Below are 11,996 nucleotides of genomic sequence, written 5' to 3' on the forward strand. Positions count from 1 at the left end.
AAACTTCTTATTTCATATTTTCCACTGTTTTCCCATCATCAACATTCCATATAAATTCAGAAGACTCGTGTCTTCATGACTAGAACTCAGATATGGACATTTTATTTACCATCCAGAACCACCAGAGAACCGACACGAGTCTTCTGAGCTTATACGGAATGTTGTTGAGGGAAAATAGTGGAATATCTGGAATAATACGATTTCTTTAGGGACTATTTTGCTGCACATTTTAAAGTGTTTGAGTACACTTGGAGAAAAGGAACTACCCCTTTAGTTTTCCTCACACTACCGTTACACGGTGGGGTTTTTCATTAACTCCTTTAAAGTCTTACTATCAGCTCTGGGGGGAAGATGAGCTCCTGTGTGGGGTCCAGAGGTAGAAGCTTCTCTTTCCCAGACGTCTCCGTCTGACCCTGAGAGACCAGACAAAGCAAACACTTCACTCACAAATTTAACCGATAACCTCGGCTGGACTTTCAGTCCTTGTGGCAGTGAAATGCCAGTGATTGGCCGATGAGCAGGAAGACGAATCAAATCCACAACATCAGAGTCTTTACAGTGAAACGCGGAAAAACCTGGAAAAAGGGCTAAAAGCCTAAACAAAGAGTCCAAACCAGGTAATAATCATCTGAATAGGCCACTGACCCGAGATGACCCGAAAATAATCTTACATTCTCCGCAGGTTCCAAAGGTCCGTTTCCATTGGCCGCGCAGCCGGCACTGCCGTTCACCCGGCAACAGTTTTCACTCTGCAGAGAGAACAAACAGATTAAAGGGCCAAAACAAGAAAAAACGAATTTTGATCACTTTTTTGATGTGAAATGTAAACATTGTTAAAGCATCAAAGCGTCACTTCCCCAGAACGTTCCGTCCATTTATAGACCTGGAGTTTCCCCGTTATCTGATTACTGTCTGACTCATGTAGACCTGGAGTTTCCCCATTATCTGATTACTGTCTGACTCCTGTAGACCTGGAGTTTCCCCATTATCTGATTACTGTCTGACTCATGTAGACCTGGAGTTTCCTCATTATCTGATTACTGTCTGACTCATGTAGACCTGGAGTTTCCCCGTTATCTGATTACTGTCTGACTCCTGTAGACCTGGAGTTTCCCCGTTATCTGATTACTGTCTGACTCATGTAGACCTGGAGTTTCCCCATTATCTGATTACTGTCTGACTCCTGTAGACCTGGAGTTTCCCCATTATCTGATTACTGTCTGACTCATGTAGACCTGGAGTTTCCTCATTATCTGATTACTGTCTGACTCATGTAGACCTGGAGTTTCCCCGTTATCTGATTACTGTCTGACTCCTGTAGACCTGGAGTTTCCCCGTTATCTGATTACTGTCTGACTCCTGTAGACCTGGAGTTTCCCCGTTATCTGATTACTGTCTGACTCCTGTAGACCTGGAGTTTCCCCATTATCTGATTACTGTCTGACTCCTGTAGACCTGGAGTTTCCCCATTATCTGATTACTGTCTGACTCATGTAGACCTGGAGTTTCCCCATTATCTGATTACTGTCTGACTCCTGTAGACCTGGAGTTTCCTCATTATCTGATTACTGTCTGACTCATGTAGACCTGGAGTTTCCCCGTTATCTGATTACTGTCTGACTCCTGTAGACCTGGAGTTTCCCCGTTATCTGATTACTGTCTGACTCCTGTAGACCTGGAGTTTCCCCGTTATCTGATTACTGTCTGACTCCTGTAGACCTGGAGTTTCCCCATTATCTGATTACTGTCTGACTCCTGTAGACCTGGAGTTTCCCCATTATCTGATTACTGTCTGACTCATGTAGACCTGGAGTTTCCCCATTATCTGATTACTGTCTGACTCCTGTAGACCTAGAGTTTCCCCATTATCTGATTACTGTCTGACTCCTGTAGACCTGGAGTTTCCCCATTATCTGATTACTGTCTGACTCATGTAGACCTGGAGTTTCCCCATTAACTGATTACTGTCTGACTCATGTAGACCTGGAGTTTCCCCATTATCTGATTACTGTCTGACTCATGTAGACCTGGAGTTTCTCCATTATCTGATTACTGTCTGACTCATGTAGACCTGGAGTTTCCCCATTATCTGATTACTGTCTGACTCATGTAGACCTGGAGTTTCCCCATTATCTGATTACTGTCTGACTCCTGTAGACCTGGAGTTTCACCATTATCTGATTACTGTCTGACTCCTGTAGACCTGGAGTTTCCCCATTATCTGATTACTGTCTGACTCATGTAGACCTGGAGTTTCCCCATTATCTGATTACTGTCTGACTCCTGTAGACCTGGAGTTTCCCCATTATCTGATTACTGTCTGACTCCTGTAGACCTGGAGTTTCCCCATTATCTGATTACTGTCTGACTCCTGTAGACCTAGAGTTTCCCCATTAACTGATTACTGTCTGACTCATGTAGACCTGGAGTTCCCCCACTATCTGATTACTGTCTGACTCATGTAGACCTGGAGTTTCCCCATTATCTGATTACTGTCTGACTCATGTAGACCTGGAGTTTCCCCATTATCTGATTACTGTCTGACTCATGTAGACCTGGAGTTTCCCCATTATCTGATTACTGTCTGACTCCTGTAGACCTGGAGTTTCACCATTATCTGATTTCTGTCTGACTCCTGTAGACCTGGCGTTGCCCCATTATCTGATTACTGTCTGACTCATGTACACGGAACGGTTCTAGACTTTCTCCCACTGCATGAAGGAACCCGGAGATGAAGGAGCTGATCACCTCACAGAAAGTCCGATAGCCGTCGATAATGGGCCGATACCCGGTACACCTGCACAGGTTACCTACACAAACAAAGCAGCCTGTTATAAACAGCTTATTACAGCCTATAGACAACAAGCGGAGGAGCAGCTGATTGGTTAGTGTTACTGCTACTGAGAGCTGATTGGTCGGCGTTACTGCTACTGAGAGCTGATTGGTCGGCGTTACTGCTACTGAGAGCTGATTGGTCGGCGTTACTGCTACTGAGAGCTGATTGGTCGGCGTTACTGCTACTGAGAGCTGATTGGTCGGCGTTACTGCTACTGAGAGCTGATTGGTCGGCGTTACTGCTACTGAGAGCTGATTGGTCGGCGTTACTGCTACTGAGAGCTGATTGGTCGGCGTTACTCCTACTGAGAGCTGATTGGTCGGCGTTACTCCTACTGAGAGCTGATTGGTCGGCGTTACTGCTACTGAGAGCTGATTGGTCGGCGTTACTGCTACTGAGAGCTGATTGGTCGGCGTTACTGCTACTGAGAGCTGATTGGTCGGCGTTACTGCTACTGAGAGCTGATTGGTCGGCGTTACTGCTACTGAGAGCTGATTGGTCGGCGTTACTGCTACTGAGAGCTGATTGGTCGGCGTTACTGCTACTGAGAGCTGATTGGTCGGCGTTACTGCTACTGAGAGCTGATTGGTTAGTGTTACTGCTACTGAGAGCTGACTGGTTAGTGTTACTGCTACTGAGAGCTGATTGGTTAGAGTTACTGCTACTGAGAGCTGATTGGTTAGAGTTACTGCTACTGAGAGCTGATTGGTTAGAGTTACTGCTACTGAGAGCTGATTGGTTAGAGTTATTGCTACTGAGAGCTGATTGGTTAGAGTTACTGCTACTGAGAGCTGATTGGTTAGTGTTACTGCTACTGAGAGCTGATTGGTTAGTGTTACTGCTACTGAGAGCCGATTGGTTAGCGTTACTGCTACTGAGAGCTGATTGGTTAGCGTTACTGCTACTGAGAGCTGATTGGTTAGCGTTACTGCTACTGAGAGCTGATTGGTTAGTGTTACTGCTACTGAGAGCTGATTGGTTAGTGTTACTGCTACTGAGAGCTGATTGGTCAGTGTTCCTGCTACTGACCTAAAGCAGTGTGTAAGTGTCTGTTTTACCCCCCAGAGTCTCTCTGATCTCCTCCATGGTGGGCTGTGGTTTGTTCCTCAGCAGTGTGTAGATGGACATCACCATCCCAGGAGTACAGAAGCCGCACTGAGAGCCGTGAGCCTTCGCTATTCGCTCCTGAAAATGGACACACAGATACGGCTACAGCGAGACTCGGACAGCTGGACAGGCAGCTCATCCGAGCCAATTTAGCCAATCAGGCCACCAATTATGATGATGTCATCAATTCTTAGCTAAATTAGAGTTTGATAAACTCTCCTTTAAAGCCTGAGCATTGAAAATAAAGCCTGAAGTGAATTTACTGCTCCAGATCGAAACGACCGGCTTACGAGAAAAACATTAAAGTTCTGTGGATTTTATTCTTTTGTCCTGTTTTACGAAACAAAACGCTGCAGGTGTTTGTAGCACCTTCTGGATCTGTTAAACCACCATTGAAGTAATCCAGGTAAAAATGACTGATCAGGAGCTTTAATGAGTTTAATAATTATTTAGTCTCTGATAAACTAGAGAGACGACACACACACACACACTACATACACACACACACACACACACACAGTACACACACACACATGCAGTACATGCACACAATACACACATACACACACACAAAGTACACACACACAGGACCCTCACAGAGCAGGTACTGTTTGGGTGGTGGGTCATTCTCAGCACTGCAGTAACACTGACGTGGTGGTGGTGTGTTAGTGTGTGTTGTGCTGGTCTGAGTGGATCAGACACAGCAGTGCTGCTGGAGTTTTTAAACACCTCAGTGTCGCTGCTGGACTGAGAATAGTCCACCAACCAAAAATATTCAGCCAACAGCGTCCTGCGGGCAGCGTCCTGCGGGCAGCGTCCTGTGTCCACTGATGAAGGACTAGAGGATGACCAACACAAACTGTGCAGCAGCAGATGAGCTGTCGTCTCTGACTTTACATCTACAAGGTGGACCGACAAGGTAGGAGTGTCTAATAGAGTGGACAGTGAGTGAACACAGTGTTTAAAAACTCCAGCAGCACTGCTGTGTCTGATCCACTCACACCAGCACAATACACAGACTAATCCAGTGTCCTGCACTATAATCCGGATTACCTGCACAGGGTGTAACCTGGTTTTGGTGCTGCCGATCCCTTCGACGGTGGTGACGGCGGCTCCGTGCAGCTGGCACACGGGCATCAGGCAGGCATTAACAGAGAAGTGACTGCACAGTGAAGGAAACCACAGCTCACTGACCGCCCCTCAGAACTCATTAAAGGGCCTGTATTATAGAAAACTGACCAATCAAACACCTACACGTTTACATACATCCACCTACTTTAGCCCCGCCCACTCACGCTGGCGTCACAAGGAGTGTTTCAGCTCAGACTCTGATCTCTAAACGATTCTCTAGCAAACGATTCAGGGCATCATCCCACACGAGGCCACGCCTGGAGCTCATTTGACTGACTGAAACTATTTTTTAAAATACACTGAAAATACACTGAAACAGGAAGGCTGAGCAATTTGGGAAATCGAGAATTCCCTTCTGAATATTGTGACAGAGATTTAAACTGGGATTATTTTCTAGGAATTAAAGTCCAGGCCGTTTTTTAGCCAGTTAGACGTCCACGTCCGTTTTCTGGCGCGAGGGTTGAACACTGAACTGGCAGTTAGTTGTGGGTGTGATGTCACTGCTCCTGGGGTTTCTGATTGGTCTACGTCACCAACAGGCAGTTTAGTTAAACTTCTCCACTTAAAACTTACGACGACGTGGTTGATGATACAGGCTATAATGAAAAATGCCCTCCTTCAAACTTTCAACACACACACACCTAACCCGCTTATCCTCCTGGGTCGCAGGGGGAGCCAGAGTCTATCCCAGCAGTCACTGGGTGGAAGGCCAGGAGTCCACTGCAGGACAGACACACAGACATATACACTCACACACACTCACACCTAGGGGCAGTTTAGCATGTCCAGTTGGCCTGACCGCATGTCTTTGGACAGTGGGAGAAAACCCAGGCCTTTCTTGTGGCGAGGTGACAGCGTCACTAACTGCACCACCTCATTTGGTAAACGTGGTGAATAATTTAATAATCTATTATAATATCGCTGCTGTTGGATCAAAACCTCATATCTCTGATATGGTGACTTCACAGGAGAAGGAAAAAACATACTCTACTTTTAATGTAAGTCAATGGAACCAGACGCCAAGTAATTCTGGGCCATTTCTTTTGGACCATTCTTCATGAAGTCTACACACAACGTAAAGATCAACAGGCATTTTCAAACTACGTCAAAAACTGAAAAACTGAAAAACGGAGATACGAGGTTTTCTTCCGGAAGGGGATCCATCGTGCTCATTTTCAGCGTTCATACTTTTATTTTTGCTCCACTGGAACAGATTTACAGCTTCAACGTCCCAAACACACCTTACGCTCCTCATACTGTTCATCTCTATTCACCCTCGGTCCCAAGCGCTGTTAGAGCTCCTGCGTCTTTAAGCCCCGCCTCCCGATGAGCCCAGTGCTCTACAAGCCCCTCCCTTACGCTGCTGTGGACGCTCTCATGACGGCGTCGTCCGGTAAAGGATACTGTATGTGTTTGGTCTGAGGGTCGTATCTGGACAGCATTACAGTACAGGCTCCACAGCCTCCTCCTCCACAGCCGTACTTACTGCCCGTCAGCCGCACTGCCCAAACGGTCAAGGACCTCAAACACACACTCACAGCCTGCCTGACCTCCTGCAGCCACACAGGAAAACAACTCATCTCAGATGTGACTCAAAAACCAGCTTTCCCACTACACACGTTTTTAAAGCTGGCCCGTATAATAACGGCCAGTCAAATGAGCCTATAAATATTCATTAATCATTACCGTTAAAATCCAGTCCTGTAAAAACGAAATGACATCACAACAGATTCTGAAAATCGAGTCTTTAAAACACACAAAAACACATTTTTACAAACACACGTTTCCCCCATAAACACGCTCTACTGCGTTTTAGTCTTCCTCTTTCTCTTCTCTACTTCTTATTCTCTTCTTTTTGACTCTCCATCTCTCCCCCATCACTCTCTCTCTCTCCTTTATCTACTTTTCATTGCTTCTCTCTCTCTCTTTATCTACTTTTCATTGCTTCTCTCTCTCTCTCTCTCTCTTTATCTACTTTTCATTGCTTCTCTCTCTCTCTCTCTTTATCTACTTTTCATTGCTTCTCTCTCTCCTTCTCTGTCTCTCTCTCTCTCTCTCTCTCTCTCTCAGAGGTCAACAGTTCATTCGGCAGTGCACTCATTCACTCCTTCTGTCCATTTCTCTGAAATGACCTCATCTCTCTCCTCGCTCCTAGTCAGACTTCAGAAGAAGCTCCTATCGCTTCCAAAACGAAGCTGAAGGATTTCTCCGAAAGTCTCCTCACAGGAAACCCCTCAGCTGTGAGTCTGGAGCAGCTCCACCGAGGCTGCTCAGAGCTCCTGCTGAGACCCTGCAGCACCACAGCAGGTCCAGCTGAAAGGATACGGCTCTGTCTGAGGAAGCCGAGCAGGGTGGTCTCCGGATCTGCATCGCTCACGGTCACCTGCAGCACAGCAAACCTCAGGTTCACATACTTAAGACTTTCTCTCACCTCACAATGAGGAACCAGCGGTGGAGAAGGGCTGACCTTCCACAGCTCCACCGAGGCAGGACATCAGCTGGAGCTCATTAAAGGCGTTTATATACACACAGCTCCTTACCTTCTTCCCATTCACATAAAAAGCCAGAACGTCGCTCCTCTGCTGCTCAGCCATGCTCGAAACTTCCAGCTGGAGCTGCCTTCCCCTGCCTGGGCCTCGAGGAAGCGCACAGAGGCAGTGACCACAGAGAAACGCCCCCTCTGTTAAAAATAAACACCCCTTAAAGGGCCAGTACAGCCTGACAGAGGCCTTAAAGGGCCCAGTCGACTCAGTGAGATAGTAAAGGGTGACTTCAGAGGCCCCTGCCTTTATTTTAAAAATTAAACACAATAAATATGTGCACGATTATCACCGGTTCAGCAGATGATACTGCTGTACATCATTAGTGTATTAATCACAAATACTTATATTTTCACATGGAGACAACAGTATGGGACCTAAAATGGAACCTTGAGGAACGCAGCAATCCTCGAAATTTCACGATGAATGGATCTTTAGAAATTCTCCCAAAATTAGTTGAAATAAAACCTCCTCACATTAACTCACATTGCTCTCTACTGTAAAGTTACGATAACTGACAGTATGCAAACAAGCTCTGTTCTGATTGGCTGTGCCACATTCAAAGAGCAATCAAAATGAAACACTCCTTAAAACATCAGCGTGAGCGGGCGGGGCTAACCTGCTGCAGGCCGAATAGTTGGAGACATTGAAACATGTTGGTTTTCGTGACATCAGTTGAAAGCAGGTCTGTTCAGTTTGATGTGTGGACTGAATAGATGTGGTTGTTATTTGAATCTTTTAACCATGGTTAGAGACTACATCAAACCCTGTTTCTATAAAAGCTGAAAAGGTTTGATTTTTCATGATGTGGGATTTGTTTTAGACTTATTTAAATGGTAACATGCTCTAAAGAAAGGAAACCGATCCCTTTTCTTAGCAGGTACTTTCAATTAATAGATTTTTAGGCTTAGAACTTTTTAAAAATGTACAGTGTCCATTGGTGTTTTTTACTAACTTGTTCCAGAAGATAAATGAATGTAAAAGGGCTGAAATTTTGAAACTATTATAAACTGTTAATAATAAAGATGTAGCAGAAGATCCTAAAATGATGTCAACATTTTGGGAAAAACATCAAAAAGTACTAATTCTGGTTAAAATGCTTTAATATGGTCCATTAAACACTGAGGACACATACAGTGACTACATTTATCAGTAAGTTCTAATATTATATCAGCCAAAAACAGTGATAAGAACATGACAGGATGAAATACTTCAGCTACAGAAGAGCTGTGTTCAGCTGTAAATGAGCCACAGTAGCATCTCAGCAATTGTAGAGAATGTTGATCCTCTTGACGTCGATGGCGGACAGGTCCACTCTCTGTCCGATCGGCACTGATGGATCAGGAATAGGAGTGATGGTGTCCTGCCCGTTGATGGAGAAAGCCGTTTTCCCATAGTGCATCACGGAGGAGTAATCGTACGGTGTGTTGAGGTTGTTGGTGTTCTCCGTGTTGAAATTGTACTGCAGTGTTGGTGAGATGTTTGCCCAGTTGATCCTCACGTAGTAGTCGCGGTCATTCCTGGTATGCTCGTGGTAGAAACCCAGCGCGTGGTTCAGCTCGTGCTGGGCAATGCCGTGGTACACACAGCCGTTCCTGCTGAGGGAGACCACCTGCACGCCACCTTGTCTGCCCACTGGAGAGTAGCACCTGAGACGAAATGGGGAAGATTCTTCACATCACTGAAGTACAGCTATGGACAGTGAGCTTAAAACAGGAGTAAAGCTGATCTAAAAGCTCTGTAGATGGTTCAGCTGCTCTCACCCATCTCTGCTCTCAATGCTGAGGTAGTCAGCTTCAATGGTTCTGGAAACAAAGCGAACGCAGGTTTTGCTGTGGAAGGTCGCCATAGCGCTGGCAATGACAGACCTGTCAGAGGATGCTGTAAAGGATATAAGTAACAAATAATCAGATAATAGCATTAATAAATCAGGAAATGGGGAATACAGATTGTGAAGATCGACCTTTTACTCACAGAAATCATTGCTCACTGTGAAAGGCACCAGTACTAAGCCATTTGAGGACTTCTTCCAAAAGCAGTTGTTGCTGGGGCAGACCAGAGCATTCCTGGTTCTTGGTAAAACTATGTCTCCCTCCACCAACAGTTCCCTGGATCCTTCATACACAGATGGAGATGGAAATTTGATCAGGCAAAGCAGAATTTTGGAACATGTTATTCAGATATAAAAATTGACCATCTAGAATCAGTAGAATCAGCAGGTTATCTGACCGTTGTTGATTGTCAGAATATTTCTTGTGATGTCCACATGCTGAGTCTCCATGAGAGGCACAGCCTGCGAGAGGCCGAGCAGCAGCAGGGCTAGAATGGAGAGAGAGGCTGTGGGCTCCATGTTGCTTCAGTGTGTGAAGATCTGGATGCTCCTTCACCGTAGCTCAGTGTCTAAACCCTGTGAGATCTGGCCTTTTATTCACATGGACACTCATCGGTGTGGCTGTTTGGGGATTAAAGCTAGGCTGTAGTGTCCACTGTCTAATGTGTTTATCTAAAGGGAGGCCCAGTGGACTCAGGGTTTGGATTTTAAAACAAAATTTAGATTGTTAAGACTGGACGTATCTCCTCCTCCTCAGCATATATCTTCTTTGGTGATCCTCAGAGCTTAATACTAGGGACTCTTTTATTCTCTTGAAGTCCCATTTTTTCTCTTCATTGCTCTGCTGCTCCACAGTTCTACCTTCTGTTGAAACTGAGTGAAACTCATTCAAACACTCAATCTGTCTAATATGTATAAATAGATGAAGGAGCCTCTGAATCCACCAGTTATTCTAAAACCTTCCTGAATTAGTATGGTTCAGGGTTTGTTTGGTTAAACTCCACTAATGTTCAAGTGTTAGTTGTGTTTACAGTGGTCCCTTATTTTTGGGAGTAACTCAAAAGGAAAAAAAACAATTCCCCTTGGAAAAATGGCAAAATCCAAAAGTAAATACTTTCATTATGATAATAAAATGAAACATAGAAATGTAAAACTTCCACTTTAAGAATCATACAAAGGAAACACTTAAGTTTTGAAAAAGGGCTTTAAATATTGTAGTTTTTTATCTTCAGGCAAAAAAAGTAACACATTTTCTTGAAAAATTTGAAAGAAAAACAAATAGCAAGTTAAATATTTGCAAGAGATGAAAAATGCATCCTGAATTCAATAATATTAAAGACATTAATTTAATCGATTTACTAGAAAACTTTAGATACATCCAGACATAATTTTGAATTCCCCGATAAAATTTCACAAATCCTAGCAAATTTCAAAATTAAATTAAAAATTCAAAATGTATGAATAAAAAGCCTATTTAAAAACCTATTTTTTAGTTCATCCTGAATTTCCTTTGCCAAATGAAATTTTTTGTAAAAATCATTTTCAAAATTCAAAATTTTCCCAAATGATAGCTTATTTTCAAATGAATGTAGATATATGATGAAATGCATTTTATATCATGTCTTAATTTCTGCATTGTTACTTACTGTCTTAGATCTATCTGATTTGGCTTTATTTTAAACTCAAACTTATTATAATACACTAATCATCAGTATCTGTTCAATAGCATTCACCAATCTGTAGGCAAGTTTATTTTTAACTGTACATTTTATGGCTTATTTAAAATTTCAAACATTTATCACGAAGCTAATAGACAATGCCAATTACAACAGGTAGTTTCAAATGATTTCAAACACTAAAACTGAAAGAAATGGAGAAACTAGATTTTGCTCCAACAACAGTGATATGTTGTTCATTTTTTTCTTACAGTAAAAAAACTTGAAAACAGCAGAGGCGACCATGTTTGGTCAGTGCCTTTGTGTTGCCAGCTGAAGTTTGCAGAAATCAAACAGAGGGCAAATAAAATAATGCCGATTTATTGTCATCCAAAAACTTACTTGCTGTGTAAGATAGCTTCAGTGATACAGGTTTACTTTCATCCAAGTACATCACACAAATAAATCATGTTTGGTGGGAAGAGGTCTTAAGTGTTTGAGTACACAAAATATGAAGAAAATATCAGCTTTTATGAGCAAAATAAAAAATATTAGATTTTTTATTCAAGTTCATCAAATACATGACATTTTATAAATTACTGTTCATCATTTTACTTTACATTCAGACACCTGTGCTAAAATGTGTACATGAGTTTGTTTATACGGATAGACTTCTCTGTTAGAATTTTGAGCAGTTCTGTAAATTCAAAATTTTTTTATTCTAATTTGAAAATTTAACTTACATTATAATATCCATAAGTCTAGTGATGAAGAATGATGACTGAGGTTATGTTAAACTAATTTTCCGGTATTTTTGTGAAAAAGCCATCTTCGCTTGTAATGAAGAATTTTTGCTAATTATCAGAATTAAGTTTTAAAATATTTAAATGGTGACA

The 11,996-nt window shown here is 43.1% G+C and overlaps 2 protein-coding genes across 2 annotated transcripts in view; both read right to left on the reverse strand.

Annotated features, from left to right (window-relative positions):
• Nucleotides 1-7,741, reverse strand: part of LOC108414343 (aldehyde oxidase 3-like) — a 31,642-nt gene extending 23,901 nt beyond the window's left edge. The window contains 8 exon segments of the mRNA XM_037534590.1: nt 333-413; nt 672-749; nt 2,749-2,810; nt 3,895-4,021; nt 4,997-5,105; nt 6,479-6,575; nt 7,400-7,457; nt 7,615-7,741. Of these exon segments, the coding sequence (XP_037390487.1) occupies nt 333-413; nt 672-749; nt 2,749-2,810; nt 3,895-4,021; nt 4,997-5,105; nt 6,479-6,575; nt 7,400-7,457; nt 7,615-7,668 (666 nt within the window). The 5' untranslated portion in view covers nt 7,669-7,741.
• Nucleotides 7,742-8,875: 1,134 nt separating this feature from the next.
• Nucleotides 8,876-9,964, reverse strand: LOC108414344 (high choriolytic enzyme 1-like). Its single transcript, XM_037534593.1, has 4 exons — nt 9,844-9,964; nt 9,589-9,729; nt 9,378-9,495; nt 8,876-9,263 (listed from the first exon to the last, which is right to left on the reverse strand). Exons 1-4 carry the CDS (start codon nt 9,962-9,964, stop codon nt 8,876-8,878), a joined length of 768 nt encoding a protein of 255 aa, XP_037390490.1.
• Nucleotides 9,965-11,996: the final 2,032 nt, after the last annotated feature.

Source organism: Pygocentrus nattereri, chromosome 25 (genome assembly GCF_015220715.1).
Source record: "Pygocentrus nattereri isolate fPygNat1 chromosome 25, fPygNat1.pri, whole genome shotgun sequence".
NCBI lineage: Eukaryota > Metazoa > Chordata > Actinopteri > Characiformes > Serrasalmidae > Pygocentrus > Pygocentrus nattereri.